This window comes from Chrysemys picta, chromosome 10, assembly GCF_011386835.1.
Source record: "Chrysemys picta bellii isolate R12L10 chromosome 10, ASM1138683v2, whole genome shotgun sequence".
Taxonomy (NCBI): Eukaryota; Metazoa; Chordata; order Testudines; family Emydidae; genus Chrysemys; species Chrysemys picta.
In genome coordinates, this window is record NC_088800.1 from 47,794,873 (window position 1) to 47,815,891 (window position 21,019).

The 21,019-nt window shown below is 47.1% G+C and overlaps 1 protein-coding gene across 17 annotated transcripts in view; it reads left to right on the forward strand.

Moving 5' to 3' along the window:
* Positions 1–21,019, forward strand: part of CCDC33 (coiled-coil domain containing 33) — a 323,029-nt gene that overhangs the window by 2,263 nt on the left and 299,747 nt on the right. For 15 of the 17 annotated variants that reach the window (XR_010591116.1, XR_010591117.1, XR_010591115.1 and 12 more), the window contains exon 2: positions 3,676–3,879. Coding sequence is in view for 12 of the 17 variants with exons in the window: in XM_042851567.2 (XP_042707501.2) it covers positions 3,676–3,879 (204 nt within the window). In the remaining 5 variants the exon portion in view is untranslated. Of the gene's footprint in view, positions 1–2,285; positions 2,568–3,675; positions 3,880–21,019 lie in introns of those variants that run through there. The other 2 variants (XM_065559729.1, XM_042851560.2) reach the window with 2 other exon arrangements.

Genomic DNA, 21,019 nt, shown 5'->3' on the forward strand with positions numbered 1-21,019 from the left:
TTTGGAGGCAGCGTTTCTCTTCTCAGAACTAGTCTATCCATTTTTGCTGGGGAGGCTCCATCCATTGCTAGCTGCATTGGGGATTTGGACCAGGTGCCTGGGCAGCACTCTGCAGCCAAGAGCATTGCTCACCCCTGCCCATCACCACCTATCCCCCAGCCAGGACCTCACGACTTATGAGCCTCCCATTAACATCAGGAGTGAGGCTGATTCCCCTTCTGCCTCAGTGCTACCGAAGGGATGCAATCAAGACATATGCTCCCTGTGGCTGAGCCTTAGGCACCGTACCTATCATAATCTCCCTAGAAGTAGAAACACTTCTTCTTGCAGCTGGAAGATTTAGCTTGTTCTCCCCGCAGGCCTTTGGTCAGTGCACTGCTGGATCTAGCTATCCCATGTCCAATTGTACTAGGCTTGGCAGGCGGTGTGTCCTGTAAAGCCTCCCCTTAAGGGGTACAGACGTAGGCATAGTTTGACTTCTATATTTGGGTGCGGGGAGAGGGGGCAGATCTGGTCAAGCCAATGAGGCCACACATGGGGGGGCGAATTCTGTACCAGCCCACAGGGGCACCATTTCAGATTTTTCAGCGGGGGGCCCAACTTTCATTGTGATTCCAGGGGCTACTTAGGCAACTGAAAACTCTAACATTTTTTGCAGATAATAACTTAGAAATTATCTGACAGGAGCATTGTATCTAATTCCTATATGAAGAAAGAAAATTAAATAAATATTAGACCCACTCAGCTCTAATACTAACATGTTCTGACATCTTGTGGCAAGTCACCTAAGGGACACGGGTTAGGTTTAAAATGGTAATGTATATTCCTACTCAGATAGGCTTACTGAAGTCAGAAGGGACCATTGTGATTATCTAGTCTGACCTCCTGCACATTGCAGGCCATAGAACCTCACCCATCCACTCCTGTAATAGACCCCTAACCTCTGCCTGAGTTACTGAAGTCCTGAAATCATGGTTTAAAGAGAATTCACCATTTACACTACTTTAAACCTGAAAGTGACCCATGCTCCATGCTGCAGAGGAAGCAAAAAACCACCATGATCTCCTCTTATAAGGTAGAACAGGAGTACTTATGGATGCATCCAAAGAAGTGGGTTGTAGCCCACGAAAGCTTATGCTCTAATAAATTTGTTAGTCTCTAAGGTACCACAAGTACTCCTGTTCTTTTTGAGGATACAGACTAACATGGCTGCTACTCTGAAACCTGTCTTATAAGGTAGGTTTTCCATTCCTCAGATCATCCTAATAGCCTGTCTCTGCATCTGTTCCAGTTTGAATTAATCTTTCTTAAACACGGGAGACCAGAATTGCACACAGTACTCCAGATGAGGTCTCACCAGTGTCCTGTATAATGGTACTAACACTTCCCTGTCTCTACTGGAAATACCTCACCTGATGCACCCCAGGATCGTGTTAGCCTTTTTCGTGGCCGCATCACATTGCCGGCTCATAGTCATCCTGTGATTAACAAATACACACAGGTCTTTCTCCTCCTCTGTCACTTCCAACTGATAAATCCTCAGCTTATAGCAAAAATTCTTCTTGTTAGCCCCTAAATGCACTATTAAATATCATCCCATTTCTATTACTCCAGCAAGGTCATCCAGATCTTCTTGTATGATATCCCAGTCCTCCTCTGTATTGGCAATACCTCCCAACCTTGTGTCATCTGCAAATTTTATTACACACTCCCACTTTTTATGCTAAGGTCAGTAATAAAAAAATGTTAAATAAGATTTGTCCCAAGACTGATCCTGGAGGAACTCCACTTGTAATCTCCCTTTAGAATGACAGTTCACCTTTAAGTATGACCCAATGTAGTCTCCCCTTCAACCAGTTCCTTATTCACCTTTCAGTTCTCATATTAATCCCCATCTTCTCTAATTTAACTAATAATTTATCATGTGGAACTATATCAAATGCCTTACTGACACCCAGGTAGATTAGAGCTACTGCATCTCCTTTGTCTAAAAAAAATCAATTATCTTCTCAAAAAAAAGATAGTAACTTTGTTACTACCTCTTGAATCCAACAATTGAAATAATTGTAGAAAACTCTACAATTACTTTCTATCATTTATGGTACTTACTTTTTGCAGTTCACCAAGCTTGGAACAGATCATTTAACTTTAGGAAACATCTTAACAGCCCTCTCTTATCTTAATCACTTGTTTATAAACAAAAGTTCTGACTCCCTGCCTCAGGGGCCCAAGCTGGGAGAAGTCTCCTGTCTCCTCTACAGAACTCATTACATTGCACACTCAGGCTGCCTGCCTGAAGCTTGCAGTTTGGGGGGTGCAATGCCCCTCCAAAATCCATCCATGGGTACAGAGTCTGGGCATAATCCAGAGCCAGAAGGAGGTGATGCCTTCCTCTAGATCAGGGATCTCCAAACTATGGCCCACGGGCCGGATCCGGCACAGGGCTTCCATTTGTCCGGCCCTCCAACCAACAGGGGAGAAGCGAACAGCTGAGTAGAGCAGGCAGGGGGAGGGGCGTCCAGCAGCAGCTCACACGGGACAGCAGCACAGCTGAGTTGTACAGAGGGGTGAGTGTCTCTGGGAGCCAGTGTCCCCCCAAAAGGGGAGTAAAACTTAGGGGAGAGTCGTTGCTTCAGCAGAGCAGGTACAGGGAGAAGCAAATCGGCAGGCTGCAGGCATGGGGAGGGGCTGCCGGCAGCAGCTCGGGTGGGGGATTAGCTCAGCTCAGCTGAGCAGAGAGGTGAGTGCCTCTGGGAGCCAGTGTCCCCTCCCCCCCCAAAAGGGGAGCCAACTTAGGGGAGAGTCATTGCTGCAGCCGAGCAGGCACAGACACCTGCCTTAGGAGTAAAAATACAAGCCAGATGCTTAATTACATCTCCAGTAAATGGAGTAAAGAAGATGGAAATTAACAATTTCATAATGGTTAAATTTTAACTACATCACTAATAGAACCAAACAGTATTTGTATGATACAAATGTGTGAGTTTTTAGAAATAAAATTTTAAAAAATGACATGATTTTTAATGTATTGACAAATATTTTGTGTGATTTCACAGTACCTGCATTGATTAACTTTTATACCTGATTTAGAATTTAATGCAACACGGACACAGTAGAATAGAATAGATCCTGAGGAGATGAGCTGCTGTGTGGACAGCTGCCTCTTCTCGTGACTTTCCTGGCAGCATGGCTCCAGCTGGAACCATGCTCTTATTGGCAGGATGTATTTGTAGCTGTGCAGCAGAGGCCTCAGATGGGTCCCAGAAGGAGGCAGAGTTGTATTGGCACCCGACCTGATCACCATATGGCAATTCAGTGGGTCTGCATGAGACAGCGCCATGGAGGATGGCCAGTTCCCTAGCTCTTCCAGTTCTCACTAAACCCCATGGAGCCTGACCCTTCTTGGAGGGGTTTCTGTGGGGTCCCAGGGAAAGGTGCCACAGAGGTGGTATTCTTCCCTGTGGAGCCCAAGCCAGAGAGGAACCCCTCCACCACCTTGGCAGAGAGGGGTAGTCCGGTGCATTTTGGGTAATAGCAGGTCTGCTTTGGGAGACTATGAGGCTACTGGGGACTGGAAGAGAGCAGACAGGCCAAGATGTGCTGAATTTCTGACAACACCTCAGCCTGCATCATGGCTGGCTCCCTCTGAAATATTGCTTGTTGTCTTCTTTTTAGCAGGTGACTGTGCTGCCTGGTGAGCCTGACCAAAGAGCCTTCCCAGAGCTAAGGAATGACTCTGCAGATGAAGTGCGCTCCTCCTTCTCTCCCCCTTCCTCACTAGCTGTGCCAAGGCAATGGCTGAGCAGTGCCAGTTTCCACCTCTCTTCACCAGGACACAGCCCCGAGCTGGGAGCCCAGGACCCCTTCACTGGGGTGCAGGTAAGTGAAGGCACCATGGGGGTTGCCTCAGTGTCTCATCCACTGCATGGGAGGCTCTGGCAGGAGATCATAGATCATAGAATATCAGGGTTGGAAGGGACCTCAGGAGGTCATCTAGTCCAACCCCCTGCTCAAACCAGGACCAATCCCCAAACAGATCAGATTTTTGCCCCAGATCCCTAAATGGTCCCCTCAAGGATTGAACTCACAACCCTGGCTTTAGCAGGCCAATGCTCAAACCACTGAGATGATGTTCTTGCTGGGGAAATTAGGTGTCATGCCATTTTCTGGGCTGCTTTGGTTGGGGGTTCCAAGTTATCTAGACTGGAACTGGACCAGGTCTATTTAGACTATCCTATCCAGTCCATCCCTCAGGCTCTGAGTGAGGATGCCCCAGGCCACGTATTATCCAGTGCTTTTTGATGACTGGTTTGAAATAACCCATGGGATTGGGCTTCCGTCGCCCCCTTGGGAGATCCTTCCAATCTCCTGGGCCTCATTGCAGGAAATGCTTACCCAGGCTACATGTATATTCTAACCTGAAGCCAGTGGAGTTCTTTTAGAATGAATTTGATCAGTTTGACTCTTCATATCTTGTCCTAGCCAAGTCCTGACGTCCCCTGGTCATTGCATTGCTTCCCTCCTGCCATATGGTGCTCCAGAGAGGTTGAGAGAGAAGGAAAAAAATGGGGCCTTGGAAGCACAAGGTCTGAATCCAGTGTGGGAAGCAAGCCAAAGCATGCCAGCTGATTCATTCCTGCTGCCTGGTGACTCACTTATGAGGAGAGGCTCAGGCTCTTGCTAATCTCCCTGTTCTCAGTGCTCTGTTTCTACACTCTGTCTAGGCTACACTAGTGTGTGAGCAGTTCACAGACATAGCGAATTTATCCTCCCAGCCCCTCTGGGAGGTAGAGGTGACTGAAGCCTTTGATCCTGCCTTTGTATTGTTGGTAGCTGAAGCAGTATTAATGTATGGAGCGGCAGCTGCTGACTGTGCAGATTCCAGGAAGGAGAGCTCCCAGGAGCCTGTGACCTCACTCTGCGAAAACTGCAGTCAGTAGGGTTTGTGATTCCGGTGCTTAGAGAGCGGTTGGACTGGACTGGAGCGGGGGTGGGGGTGGGGGGGAGCATGTCCCTGACTGCATATGGATGAAAATACTGGTGAGGCCACACCGAGCTCTTGCCCGTTCCATCCGGTTGGTGCTGCTTTGGATCTTAGCTGAGAAGGAGGCCTCACATTCTGGTCTCAAGGGGGCGTTGCATGGTGGTTGGAATTTGGATCATCACCAGGGATTGAACTGGGCACCTCTGGGGTAAAAGCACGAGCCCCTATGTCTTATGCTGAAGGTCTAAAGCCCAGCTTCTCCTAGGTATTTAGGTACCTAGTGCCCAAGGGAGTTAAGTGCTTAAGGATCTGGGTCTAACCCCCCCAGCTGGGAGCTGTGGCTGTAGCAGAATCAAATCTTCTTTGGATTAGACTCAGAGGGGGGCTCATGATGACACATCATGCACAGGGGGTTATAATCACCCAGCCCATGACACGCCCAGTGCACAGGCCCTGAGCATCCCCTCTCCTGACGTACAGGAGAATCCACACCATTCCCACCCCCATCTGGGATATCCTCCGCAGAGGGGACGAGATTTCACCTGATAGGACCAGCTTTGTCATCATGCTCAGGGGGGCTTTTAATTATTTTTTTAAAGAAACCACAGGTTTGGGAGATGTTTTCACCCTTTCCCATTATCATTGTGACCTCAGGTGCCAGAGAATGAAACTGACTAAAAGCAAAAGTAAAACTGATCAGTTTGTTTTCACTGCCCAGATGTGGAAGAAACCACCTGCATGAAGTGGTGGATGAATGTTTTAAACATTGACTCAGTTTCTCTAATCTCAGGAGTTATAGTTGCAGACTCAGGGAGACATCTAATCAGTGTTGCCAACTCTGGCAATATTGAGTGGGTTGCTTAAAGCCTCAGCTCCTTGAGACCTGTGATTATGGGAGGATTTCAGTTGTTGTTTTCTTTAAAGTCAGTTTTTTAGCTCTCAGGGAGAGAAGCTGGAAAATGAGACTCCTAAAGTTTTGCACTAAAAGGCAAAAAAACAGGGTAAACATGTATTACTTTTGTAACATCTCATGATTTTGGGAGCCTGACTTGTGACTTTGGAAGTGCTCTGGGTTGGCAATACCACGTCTTTATTTTACAGCATCATTATCACTTGTATTAAGGCCCCAGTCAGGAATCAGGGCCCCAGTGTGCTAGGTGCTATGCAAACATGTCATAAATTGACAGCCCCAACTCTGCTGTCCTCTGTGTCTTTTTATTTATTTATTTATTTATTTATTTTTAATGATAATAAGCACTCAGGCAGAGTCTTTGGGCCTGATTCTCATTTACATATGGGCTCCCTTACACTGATCTGGTTATGTAAAGGGGCCTCGTAGTGGGGTAAATATAATTTAGGCCCAGAGGGGTGCAAAGGGGCTGTCCTGAACATGTGAACCTTTTGTCTTTCTTAATTCTTGTTGCATAGAGAAACCAACAGTTCCTTTTCACTGGCACTAGCGAAGCCCTAGGCTTTATGGGCCAGATCCTGTGAGGTGCTGAGCACCTTGTCCCATTGAAAACCAGGAGAGTGGAAGGTGCTGAGCATCTTGGAGGAAGCCTTCAGCATCTTGAGGCAAGAGCTCATCAGCATGCAGCCAGCATGGCTGAAAGTAGAGACATTTGTCAAAGGCAACAAGAGAGGAAGCCTCTCCCCTCCCCATAATAAGCAGAACGTTCACTAGGAGGAGAGGATTATTGGTGAGCCTGGATTGAGTTTGCCCAGCAAATGTGTAGGTGCAAGCCCTTTGGAACAGGGGGCGAAGGAAATCGATAGTAATCAGCACGAGCTGGAGTGATTGCAAGGTAAAGTTAAGGTAGCAGCCTCAGCATGAGCTGGGGGTGGCAGAGGAGGCATTAGCAAATGCAATTTATAACCTCAGCTCCCAGGCCCCCAGGGGAAGCGTGACAAGCTAACGCAGCAATAAATCGTGCTGCGCTGATGTCACCCTGGAATGACTTTATTTAAAAATTGAAAACCAGGAAGGAGGCAAGTGTTAACTCTGCATTCTCCTGGTTAAGGGGGAGATTAATGCACCTGTGTGCTCTGGTGATGGAAGATCCGATGGTGACTGAATGTTTCTGCTGCTCTGTGTGGTGAGGAAAACCCACTTATTTGTATGTTTGTGATCAAAATACATTACCTGGCATCTAGGGCTGGATCCTCGGCCCCTAGGCTCCTGCATCTAGAGGGCTGCCCTCAAAGGGCTGGCTGAAGACTCCCCTGAAGCAGAGGAAACTTTGAGGGTGCGTGGGGAGTGCAGCTGCCCTAGCTAGCTCACTGGCATACACAGCTCACTCCCTTTGCAAGCCAAGGAGCATGTTGCGCGTGGCGCAGGTCGGGGGAGCATATCACATGCAGAAGGAGGAGTGCAGTCTAGAGTACACTGATCATAGAACAGTTCATATGGGACTATGGTGCAGCATAAAGACTAAAGGCTGCTCTAAGTTACACCTGGAACTATTTTGGCTCCTAGTGTACCTCTGGGTCTGCTTAAAGTCACCTTTCCCATCCCACTCTTCAGCTTAGTCACAGTGCAACTATGGAGTCTGTCCCTGCTGTACCTGGCAACATACAAAAGCCACACCAGTGAAGGACGTGTTACTGGAACATGCTGGACACTACAAAACTGACCAGCTCTGCAATGTACTGTCATGTAGCTATAATAGTTAAGATTTCAAACAAGTCTAATGCCACTTGGGAACCTCCTTGTTTTCCCTGTGAGAGGCAGGATGAATCATGATTATTGTATTGGCCAGAGACCTGGCTGCAAGTACTTACTCTTCTACCATGGATTTCCTGTTTGACATAGACAAGTCAGTGCATCTCTCTGTGCTTTAGTTCCCCATCTGCACAATGGAGATAACAGCACTGCCTGACCTTATGGGGTGGGGTGGGGTTGTGAGGTTAGGTACTTTAGAGTGTGAGCTGCTCACATACTATGGTAATGTGGGCTATATAGGTATTTAAGATAGGTAGACTGTGCTGCACATCATAGCAATAACAGGGTTAGAACTCATTCTCATTTTCCATGTGTGCCTGGCATGTGAGCTAAAGGGGACTTGCTGTTAGCGCTATAGAGTTTATGACACACTCTCAAGACTAAAAGAACAGGAGTACTTGTGGCACCTTAGAGACTAACGAATTTATTAGAGCATAAGCTTTCGTGGACTACAGCCCAAAGCTTATGCTCTAATAAATTTGTTAGTCTCTAAGGTGCCACAAGTACTCCTGTTCTTTTTGCGGATACAGACTAACACGGCTGCTACTCTGAAAACTCTCAAGACTGGTTTCAGAGTAGCAGCCGTGTTAGTCTGTATCCGCAAAAAGAAGAACAGGAGGACTTGTGGCACCTTAGAGACTAACAAATTTATTAGAGCATAAGCTTTCGTGGACTATAGCCCACTTCTTCGGATGCATATAGAATGGAACATATATTGAGGAGATATATATACACACATACAGAGAGCATAAACAGGTGGGAGTTGTCTTACCACCTCTGAGAGGCCAATTAATTAAGAGAAAAAAAAAAACTTTTGAAGTGATAATCAAGCTAGCCCAGCACAGACAGACAGTTAGATAACAAGTGTGAGAATACTTACAAGGGGAAATAGATTTCAATGTTTGTAATGGCCCAACCATTCCCAGTCCTTATTCAATAATAAGGACTGGGAATGGTTGGGCCATTACAAACATTGAAATCTATTTCCCCTTGTAAGTATTCTCACACTTGTTATCTAACTGTCTGTCTGTGCTGGGCTAGCTTGATTATCACTTCAAAAGTTTTTTTTTTTTTTTTTTTTTTTTTTTTTTTTTTTTTTTCTCTTAATTAATTGGCCTCTCAGAGGTGGTAAGACAACTCCCACCTGTTTATGCTCTCTGTATGTGTGTATATATATCTCCTCAATATATGTTCCATTCTATATGCATCCGAAGAAGTGGGCTATAGTCCACGAAAGCTTATGCTCTAATAAATTTGTTAGTCTCTAAGGTGCCACAAGTCCTCCTGTTCTTCTCTTTTCTCAAGACTGGAAGTTTTCTGGAAACCAATGGCTTGCTGTTTGATGCTGTTTGATGCAGTGCCTAGTGCACGTGGGGGTGTTTCGTTAATAATAACACTTAGAACACAAGCACAAGGCCAGGCTGGCAGTGTGCCTTCACGTACCTTTTTGCACCGGTTATTTCATCCCCCCTGCTGCTTGGCTCCCACCATACACCGTCCCTCACAGTCAGGACAGCATCAGGTCCTGTGCCAGCATTGAACTGCAGGTCGCTGCACTGGCAGTCATCACCATAGTCTCCTCCCCTTGCTCTTCTCTCATGGCTTTTCCCCTGCATTAGCTGTCCAATTGTATGCAATTCTGTACATCATGGGGCTGGCTCCACCCATGGCATAAATCATCAGAGGCCTATGGTAGTCGATGGAGCCACACCAATTTACATCAGCTGAAGATCTGGCTCCATGTTCTTTACTACATTGAACAACTGCTGTTCATGGATCTCCTTCTCCTCTCTTCCCTTTCTGTCTCTGCTTCCCTCCTCTGCCTTCCCCCCCCCCCCCACCTGGCCCTGCTCCTCCTATCCGGCCCCTGCCAATGAGGCTGAATTCATAGTTAGTTAAAATCCCCACCAAGGCCACTGGTTTTGCTGAAGCGACCTGGTCATGTTAGGATTATCCATAACCCCCCTTGGAAGTGCTGGATGGGCAGGGATGATTGCTGAGAATATGCAGGCTCTGACCAAAGGGTGATGGAAGGAACCGAAGGGAATTCCCAGCAGAGAAACCCCACGGCCTCCTAACACAGAGACTAGGGCACTTGTTTAATAGACCACAGTTTTGTTGCCATGTTTCTCAAGTATTGTTAAATCAGTGCATAGAATCCCCTTTGCCTGAGTAGAATACGCGGCGCACCTAGGCAATTCTATTATTTCTTTGGCCAGGAGATCTGGTCTCCAACTTATTGGGCTCTGGTCAATCATGCAGGCCCAATGGCTTCAATGGAAGCAGGATTGGGCCCTTGATTGCTGCTGAGTACCATTGGAAGTCATTCCATGTGCATCACCGATTGGCTAAGTAAACCTCTATTGCATTCTACTTGTTTTCCTTAGTGGGGATTAAAGCTTCAGCTTGGAGACCTGGACTCCAATGTGGCCTGGGTCACAAGTGAAATGAGTTTGATGGTCTCCGCCTAGGTCCTATGCTAGGGATCGCAATTCTGCATAGTTGGTGGTCTCTGCTCACAACAGGGCTAGGAGCAGGATAGCAAAGGGTTTTGGCGGGTCAGGATTAGTTTGGCTAAAGCTGGCAGGGGAGCTTGTATAGTACCTATGCACATTGACTTCAACAGGCTTTGGATCAGGCCCATTATGCCTTGCCCTAGAGCAGTGGTTCCCAAACTTTAACAACCTGTGAACCCCTTTCACTAAAATGTCAAGTCTTGCGAATCCCCTCATAAAAATGAATATTTCCAGGGATTTTCTCCTTTACCTGAGTATAAATTATAAAAGCAGTGATTTTGGAAATATAAAATTTTGTTTTTATGACATGCTTATTACACACTATTTGTTATTAATTATTAGTTATAATTACAGTATTTTTATTACATTATGAAAATGGCAACACTCGTCCAAGATCTCACTTTCATAGCTTGTATCACTTTAAATAAGCCTGTTATAAGACAAGGCTCCTATGTTTCATCCAGGAGAATCAGATGTGAAACAGCATGAAGGCATTTAAGAAGCCAACTCAGAGTTCCTCCTATACAAGCATTCAGGTCTTGAGCAGTCCAGGTAAACAGTGCACGTTACAACAAAGTTTAAAATTGTTCATAATAATTTTAAAAATATTACGAGCTGCCTATTTAATTTTAAAAACAGCAAAAAATATCCACCTCCCTTTCCATTTCTTATAAGGAGTCTTGAAGTTTAAATCTCCTCAGTGTGACAGCTATGCTTGCTTTGATCTGCTTAGCTCTTGGAAGTCCAGGGGTTCCGGGCTGCTGGCCCCATGCTGCCTAGGATCCCTAGGGACGGCTCTGACCGCCCTTAGAGAATTTTTTCCCGAGAACCCCCTGTAACATTTCGCGAACCCCCAGGGGTTCACGAACCCCAGTTTGGGAACCACTGCCCTAGAGCTAACAGAGCCTTCCTTTCAGGCCTTCTGAATCTCGCTGCAATGGGGGTTAGTGCTAGTTCCCATCTGAAATGTGTGGGAGGAGGTGGGGTGCACACAAACCACAGGGTTGGCACTCTGGTTTTGCTTTCACAGAGGCAGCAGAGCTCACGCAATTTCAATACGATCATCTCGTTTGAGCTGGAGGTAATTAAAACTGGGTTGGATGCAACTAGGGGATATACACTGAGGGACAATACTGCATTAGCTGGGTGAAGACAGCCAAGATGCTTTGCCATGGTGGCAGTGGGGCCTAGTGGACCTGAGTTCTAGTTCCAGCTCTGCTACTGACTAAGTGTGTGGCCTTAGGCAAGTCACTTCACCCTTCTGTGCCTCAGTTTCCACATCTGTACAAATAATAATACCCAGCCCTTCTATAGCATTCTTCAATAGTAGAGCTACTGAGATCAGTGGAAATAAGGCTAATAGAGGTCAGTGGATGAGAAGGGCTGACTATTATCATTAAGCTGATCTGTTTCATCTTGAGTCTCTCTGATCCTCTTTTCCCATTGACGGTAAATTCTGTACACTATGTGGCACATAGGGACTCAGCTGGGTTAATGCTGAGTGCAGGCAAAAGGCAGACTCTCAGTGACTGAGAGAGGCTTTGCCTCCTCCATGGGACAGAGGTGGACAAAGCTCAGTAGAGTCAGGCTGGTGGCAGTGATTGACGGAGACTTTATGGGCACAGCTCTACCAGCAATAATCTAATTCCTGAGCAGCGCAGGAGGGGTCAACTGTGGAGTGAATGGGTCCATAGCTCAGTGAACAACCATAGGTGACTAGATCCATGCCAGAGTAAAGCAGAGGGAATTAGCGATACGGTGCTTACATGGATTCATCGGAGAGCCTGGTCTGGCAGTGCAGTTTACATTAGGAGACTCCTATAGCTCTCTAGCCTCTGCGCTCTGTCTGCCTCACCGGAGGGGTATGCTGCATTGCCCAGATCTACAAACGGCTGGGCTGGGCTGCGACTTTGTACAACCCTTGGCTTCTGCACAGAGCACATCTCTCATTAGCTGAGGGGCTGGCTGGGCATGTGAAGAAGAGGGTGATTATGCAGGTCTGTGGTCGACGGGGGATAATAGCTAGGAAACAGAGATCCGCTAGGAAGGCCAATCTAGGGATAAAGATTTTTGCATTCTGCAGCAGCCTGTGTGTAATATATTCCTAGGCACAGGCAGGGAGGCTCTGCTGGCTATGCAAGTGACTCTCGTATTCTAGGGCAAGCTGACGGTAATGATTTCAATATCTATTTGTAATCATATTCAGTGAGCGTTAGGATCTGCATGTAAACTCTGCTGCTTAGTTCAGTGCTTGGCAAAGAGTTGGCCTCCAACCCCCTCCAACAGAGCTTTGTGTTTGAGGGGTTGTACTTTTGTGACCATCATCCTGAGAAGCCAGCAAAGCTCCCTCCATCCAGACAAGTGCTGGGTCTCTTTGGAGCCACCTAAGGAAAGAAGAGGGTGGGGGCAGGGAGTCACAGTGTAACAAATTCAGGTGCTGTGGATGAAATCACTTCATCATGTTGTCCCTGATTTCCCCCATCTGGGAAAAAGAACACCTCCTTTGTCTAGTCTACTTAGCTTTTAAGCTCTTTGGGGCAGGCACCATCTCTTACTGTGTCAGTACAGTGCCTAGCTCAGTGGGCCTGTGACGGGTCCTACCACACCCCACCCCAGAAAAAAGGCAGTAGAGTGGAGTCCTTCAAGGCTCCTATAAAAGGAGTTGTAGGGCCTGGACAGCTCATTTGCTGGCTGGAGCCAGAGAAGGAAGGATGCTGTTCCTGGCTGGCTGAGGAAGCTGCAGCAGCTGGACAGAGCAGTCAGGACTCCCATGGCTGGGAAACTCCACAGGGACAGAGACTGCGGAGAAACCCTGCCTAAGCTGGGATAGGACTGTGAAGCTCTCCGGGCCTGGGGGAGAGAGGCTTGACAAAAAGGGCCAGAGACTGTTATATGCTCACCAGATGAAGAGGCCTGAGAGAACAGGGCAGAGACTGTTACAGACTCTCTAGGCAAGGAGGCTGGGGGTGATAGGCTGAGGACCCAAGAAGCCGACAGGACAGAGTGGGAAGCAGCTCAGGGAATGCAGCAACAGACACTAGTGAAGGAAGCAACAGGTGGCTGCTAGTCATAGGGTCCCTGGATTGGGACCCAGAGTAGTGGGCAGTCCCGGGTCCCTCCACCCATGGCAGAGTGGCCAAGGGCCGAGAAGGCAATACATTTCATTTGGAGCCCGAGTAGGGGGCATGAGCTTAAACAGGCCCAGAGCTGGGACTGAAGACCTTGGGGAGAGGCCAACCATTCATTGGACTGGGTTACCCCGGAAGCGATTTGTTTTCTGTTTGTTTCACATACAGACTGTGCGTGACTCGTCCGGAGGGCTGAGTCACTGAAAACCCATCTAAAAAGAGAAACTGCCGGCAGAGGGCACTGCATAAAAACAGAAGAGTGCAGGCACACAGCCGGCCAGCAGGAAGCGCTCGTGAGAGGCAAGCGGCCACACCTTTATAGGGCTCCTAATTGCAGTCGGAGCCTCTAGGTGCTACCTTAATGCAAACGCAAAATAAGAAGAATGCAGACAGCAAACCCAATTGTGATACAAATCACACGTGTGTCTGGGACTAGACCACTAGCCCTTCAGCTCCAAGGATCTGAACCTGAGCTCACTGGAGTCAGTGGCAAAGCTTTATTAACTTCAGTGGTGCAGATTCATGCCTCAACAGTGCTGGCATCTGTCACTTGAGCTGAAGAAGATGTCTCCTAGCTATTAGCAGTGGCACATCCCTTATCTGCTCCGTGTGCTTGCCACTATCAGGCAGCATCCCTCACATGGTTGGAGCCCATGGAAAGAGCAGCCAGTTTTCAGGGATCCATGCAGCACATTGACTTTTGTAGCAAACCTAAAGAGGATGGTTTTGTTTCCAACCCTTCTAGAGCAGTGTGCTCTGTATGGCTCAAGTATTTATACAGCTGTCTGTTGCCATCATGATAGAGGGTATCACAAGCTTCCTTAAGCAAGAGGGGTTGGTTAAAGAATACAGCTGCAGCTACAGTCAGACAGGATTCCTCACAGCTCGTAGTCCTGCTGTCTCCTTTGTTTACCAGGGACCAGAACCTGTGTGTAATGCTATGGCACAAAGAAACATCTAGTGGCTGAGTAATATACTGCAAATAAATACATTAAAAGAAGCCCCAGTTCCTACTTGGTAAATGTGATACCTCAGTTTTCCCCATACAAACAGGAAATGCCTCTGGTAGGTCACACTGTGTAGGCAGCAGGCCTTGGCAAATATTGACTTCCTAATGGGGACCATAACACTAAGTTATCTTTCACTTCCCCTTTCCTCCTCCCCCACTTCCCCCCAAAAAAGGGCTTGAAAACCATCTCTGTTGAGTTTTGCTCTTCTTTGCAAAGTGTCACAGGGTGACTAGTCCTTTAAGGGGAGATGGGTCCAGCCCTACCTGTAACACACTTGGCTTGCCTCCTCAGGTGGAGAAAATGAGCAAAGTCACATGCTAGGCAGGTCATGTGGCTAAATCAGGCCTTCTGGGATGGAAATAGGACAGTAGCCCTTGGAGAGACAGAAGGGGAAAAGGGAGACTCCAACTAGGAAGCTCTCGGTGTTGCTGCTTGGTGGAGAGACACAGAAGCCCAGAATGGATGAGAGGAGAGAAGACAGACCCTTAGAAAGGAGGGGCCGGCTGGAGATTGGGGTGAAGGACTCTTCTGCTTGACTTTGGTCTTGGCTGCCCTGGAAAATGTGGCCTTTTTTGCTTTAAGGACTTAGCTGGAGGGTTGAGTCATGGCAGCAACTGAAGCAGGCATGAAGGTCAGGAGATCAGCCTGAGTGAGGGAAATCGAGGCAGTGGTTAGCCCAAAGCCACAAGGGGTAGGTGGTACTGCTACACGAAATGTAGCCCACTCAATGCATGCCTAACAGCTGCAGTCATGGACCAGCACCTCGTTGTGCTAAGGGCTATAGAAACAGAACAAAAAACATGGCCTATACAATCTAAGACAAGAGACACCAGGTGGATATACAGACAGGAGAGCACAAGAACAATCCTGAGGTGGTTCTTCCTTCAGGTCCTGTTTACCCTATTTAATCTACCATGTCAGGAGACCTGGTTAGAACATGGTAACCCCTTGACATGATTAAAACAGAAGTGTTTTTAACAGTGTTCCCAAATGATGCTTCAGCCATAGATTGCTGCGGGGCTGTAGCACAATTTGAAAATTGGATTAAAACAAGTTCTAGTCATAGCTACATTGTAAGACTCAACCGTGTGTTAGCTGTGTCACAGGACTGAAGTGATGTGGCTGGGTCTGCTAATGCAGAAAGTTCGAGCGTAAAGTGATTTATAGTGTAACATAGACTTTATAGTGGAAAGGGGGTGGGGTGGTCCTTAGAGTCAACAGCAATTCTTTTATTTTTTAAGCTGAATGCATAAAACAGAAGCAGCAGCTATAAGTAGTAGTTGAATTGCAGCCTCAAGGGGCTGATCTACACTGGGAGAATTTTCTAACCAGGTTAAAAACAATTCAGCAAAACTGATTCTGAAACCAGGAGAGAGCCTCAAGCTGTGACTTTCCAATCCAGAAATCTATTATCCCAGAAAAGAAATCCAACCCCCCCATCGATCCAGCAGAGACATGTATTAATGCAGGATTTAGGCACCCAAGTTTCAACGGGAATTGGATACCTAACTCCCTTGGAGACCCAGGCATGGGGCAGGCCTGGTTTAAAGGCATCCTGACCTGTTTTGGTTGTTTTACTCCATGTGTTGCATCCAGCCACCTAACATAGGGTCTAGGCTATGACTTGAACTGGCTTGAAACCTGGTTGAGCTGAGCAGGTCAGCTGTGAGACGCAGAACCAGATCAAGATCCAAACTTTTACAGACTGTGGATCCATCTCGAGTGTTTGTTGCTTTGCTGCATGAGATTTGGTTGGGGGATATGGGTGGTTGTGGAACAAACAGGTCTCCTTTAGGTAAGTGTCAGAGTGATGGGGTAAATGCCATGGAAGGATGGGAGATGGATTGAGTCACATCTGATGTCTCAGTGCTGCTCACTTGTTTTGTGTGTCCAGCAGCTTCTCTTCATGTCACTGGGGCTGGGTGTGTGACAGGGCGATTAGAGCTGCTCACTGCAGAGAATTCTCTGTTAGCCTGTGATGAATGGAGTGTTGTCTCTCTCTGCCCAGAGTCAGGCTGGTGACTGATTTCCCCCCCAGTCAGCGCTCCGTTGTTCATCAGTGTCATCGTGCCTACTACATAATGAGCCTTGCGGGAGGCCTGAGCACTTTCTAGCACCTGCCTGTCAGGGGTGTTATTAAAACGCTGGCAGAGCGTTGGAGGGAGGCAGGGTGAATAGGGGCCAGAGACAAATTGATTAATTGAGAAGCCCAGTGAGGATGAAAAACAAACTTCCCCAGCAGGTCCTGCCAGAGGCTTCTGGTGCCCTTGAGCTAAATAAACACTGCATAGCGGAACATGGGGCCACCAATCCGTAGGGCTTTGAATGGCTGTTGGCCGGGCAAGGAGAGTGCCACGATAGATTCATCAGGAGCTGCTGGCAAATAGAGATGGGCCCTGAGAGTACCACAGAGAAAGGCCCAGCCATACTGGAGTCCTGGGCGCTCTGAGGGGCACCAGAGTTACAAAGGTTGAAGGCCTGACTTTCTGAGGTGCCCAGCCTTCATAGCTCCTGGTCACTGCACCGGGGGTGCTCAGCTCCTCTGGACATAGCGCCTTCATGGCTGGGAGCTTGCGCGTTGCCTGGAATCTAGTGGATAAACCTGGCTTCTGGTACTGACCCTAAAATTGACCTGCTGTGTCAGTCATTTCAGCTCCACCACCACCTGTGGAATGGGGGTAATAATATTTGCCCACATCCTGTGAGTGTCCTAGATCATGGATAACATTTTTCATGCACAGCCCTCAGAGTACTATATAGAAGGTGAAGCTGTATCCCTCTTTTACAGAAGGGGGACCTGAGATACAGAGAAGCTGATGGACATTGAGGTCGGAAGGGATCATTATGATCAGCTAGTCTGAAGTGACCTGTCCAAGGAAAGTGACAGAGCCAGGAATTGAACCCTGGCCAGCTGCCCTAACCATTGAACCATGCTGCCTTTATAAGGGAAAAGTGTTAGTAAGGGCAGGAAATGGGAGGAGCAGGGATAGTATTCCCAGGATACTGGCATCCAGACCTCTGCTCACTTCACTAGGCTAGGCTGCCTCTAGGCCACACCTCCCACAACTAGAAGCTTTCACCTTTCGCTGCACAGGACTCTTCAACGTTTCATCGCTTCCATACCAAGGGGTTCCCAGCCCCCACCACTATTTTGCAAAATAATTGAAATTCTTGGGGTGTAGATGGCAAAGGCACTAATTTCAGCCAGGCCTACTATAAGTCCTGAAAGAAAAGGGAAAACTCTCGCAATCCCAGTCCCACAGCAGGGGCACAGCACGGCCTCTTTATGCATATGTACTCTAATGTGGTACAGGAATGGGCACCACCCTGTGGAGACTGGAGCAATTGGGATCTGGGGTCCTTGGATAGGTCCAGCTCTAAGAATGGTCCTAAACACTGTGGTAAGATGGTATGGAAAACTCTCAGCAGCATCTATCAGTGTTTTCAGTGCCTAGCTGAGATCACCAGCAAGAGGAGCCGCTGGCTCAGACTAAAGGGACGTTGCTAAGAAGAAAGAAGCACTTTGACAGACTCGCCTCCTCTAGCGTTCCCCACTGCTGAGGGCATCTGCCTTCTGATCGCTAATTTGCAGTGGAGGTGTAGCTGTGTTGGTCCCAGGATATTGGAAAGACACGGTGGGTGAGGTAAATTCTTTTTATTAGACCATCTTCTGTTGGTGAGAGAGAGAAGCTTTTGCACTTACCCAGAGTTCTTCTTCAGAAGTTGATCCAATAAAAGCTCTTGCCTCACTCACCTTGTCCCTCGATTTACTGATGCAGTGGTCAGCCTTGGTTCCTTCTGGACTCCCTCACGCAGCTAGAAGTACAAGCAGCCATGGGGGTAAGAGGCACACACTTCCAGCTGCAGCTGCACCATATCAGATACAAACCCAGCCCCATGACTTATGCATTTATGACCTCCAGGCTTGCATACTGCAGCATGTGCTACCTGGGAATAAAGATAACACTCCTTAAAAATCTCCAGCTGATTTAAAAACCCCACAGCATTTTGTTGGCTTAGCACCATAGGCCACCGTACATGTATCAATCAAATACTCCTCTCCATACACTGGGCCCCGTAGTTCTATCCTGATATTGCACACCATAGCCACCCAAGAGATCCTCTTTCTCCCTCCATGCCTGTGATACCCCATTAGAGCTATGTTTTATGAGAGCTGTGACATTGTCAGCCAATAGTCTTAAAACAGGGAGGGATGTTAGCAGAGGTAAATACTTCTAGGCTGGTGAGGGGGGAGACAGAAATGTCATTGGCACTGGATCTACTAGACTATGCAATTCACTCTTGCAAGGGATAAGAATGATCATAGATCTCACAGCTTTCAGAACTACATGCAAAACTGAATTCTTCTACTTAGGTTTCTTATTTTTACCTTCTATTAAAGCACTGGTTGTGGGGCACTACTAGAAGAAAGTACCGACTTAAAAATTTGTTTGGTAGAAAAAAGCACTTTCTTCCCAATTTTTCCCACTGGAGAAAGCAGGAGGGGAGTAAAAAGTAAGAGAAATGATGGGTTGGTTCTTTTGTTTTGTTTTTTACTGCACCAAGAAAAAGGTCAGGGAAAGTGTGGGACCCTTAATGAATGAGGGAAGCAACCTTGTGACAGATGATATGGAAAAAGCTGAAGTACACAGTATGGGGAGGAGGTGAGCAGCCCTCAGTGGTGAAAGAACAAGTTAAGGACTATTTAGAAAAGCTGGATGTGCACACGTCCATGGGGCCAGATCTAATGCATCCAAGGGTGCTGAGGGAATTGGCTGATGTGATTGCAGAGTTATTGGCCATTATCTTTGAAAACTCATGGCAATTGGGGGAGCTCCTCGTGATTGGAAAAAGGCAAATATAGTGCCCATCTTTAAAAAAGGGAAGAAGGACTGGTCAGTCTCACCTCAGTCCCTGGAAAAATCATGGAGTAGATCCTCAAGGAAACCATTTTGAAGCACTTGAAGGAGAGGAAGGTGATCAGGAAGAGTCAACATGGATTCACCAAGGGCAAGTCATGCCTGACTAACCTAATTGCTTTCTATGATGAGATAACTGCCTCTGTGGATGAGGGGAAAGCAGTGGACTTGTTATTCCTTGACTTTAGCAAAGCTTTTGATACTGTCTCTCACAGTATTCTTGCCAGCAAGTTTAAAAAGTATGGATTGAATGAATGGACTGATAGAATGATAGAAAGCTGGCTAGATTGTCAGGCTCAGCGGGTAGCAATCAATGGCTCGATGTCTAGTTGGCAGCCAGTATCAAGCGGAGTGACCCAGGGGTTGGTCCTGGGGCTGGTTTTGTTCAACATCTTTATTAATTATCTGGATCTGGATTTTTGCATAAAAGGACCTGGAGATTACAGTGGACAAGAAGCTGGATTTGAGTCAGCAGTGTGCACTTGTTGTCAAGAAGGCCAATGGCATATTGGGCTGTATTAGTAGGAGCATTGCCAGCAGATCGAAGGAAGTGATTATTCCCCTCTATTCGGCACTGGTGCGGCCACACCTGGATTATTCTGTCCAGTTTTGGTCCCCCCACTACAGAAGGGATGTGGACAAATTGGAGAAAATCCAATGGAGGGCAACGAAAATGATTAGGGGGCTGGGGCACATGATTTTCGAGGAGAGGCTGAGGGAACTGGGATTATTTAGTCTGCAGAAGAGAAGAGTGAGGGGGGCTGTTCTTAGTGTTCTTAGTGGTGGCAGATGACAGAACAAGAAGTAGTGGTCTCAAGTTGCAGTGGGGGAGGTCTAGGTTGGATATTAGGAAACACTATTTCACCAGGAGGATGGTGAAGCACTGCAATGGGTTACCTAGGGAGGTGGTGGAATCTCCATCCTTAGAGGTTTTTAAGGCCCGGCTTGACAAAGCCCTGGCTGGGATGATTTAGTTGGTGTTGGTTCTGCTTTGAGAAGTGGGTGGGACTAGATGACCTCCTGAGGTCTCTTCCAATCCTAATCTTCTATGATTCTATGGAACAAAATAAAAAAAATTTGAAATTTGTTTTGAAAATTTTCCCCAGACACAAAATCCCCATTTTCCACTAAAATGTCCAGTTTTGGTCAAAAAGGCATTTGCCCATCAGAAGAAAGTTTTTGATGGAAAACTATTGGAGGAGCTCTAGTTATGAAGCCAAAGGTGTGTGTTGTTTGGCTAAATTAAGCCCGGCAGATGGAAGTGGAAATGTGAAGCGGGATCTGAGATGTAACAAGGCAGAGGTTGGTTCTGATCCAGTATGGCAGTTCCTGTGAGATGAAACTAAGTAAAGGAAAATTTAGGATGGATTTCTGGAGTAACTCCCTAGTGATGAAATCTGCCAGAGTTGAAAATAATTCTCAAAGGAAATGTTGGACCTGCCATTGCTTGATTCATTTAAGACTGGAATGGACAAAATACTGGAGAATATACTGAGAGGCACAACCCTGCATTCAGGGGGAAGAACAAACACGCCATTGCCCTTTCTTATTCCTATAATGTATGTAATGATCTCTCTTTAGGTGTCAAACGTCTGCTTTTGTGAGACAAGCAAATGGGATTAAAAAGAGAAAATCATTTTCTTTTATACAGATGAGGGGGGAAAAGAAGAAAATTATACCAGCGTCACTGACAAATATAGAAAGTGTAAAACTCTCCTAATGGAGCAGACAATGGGAGCG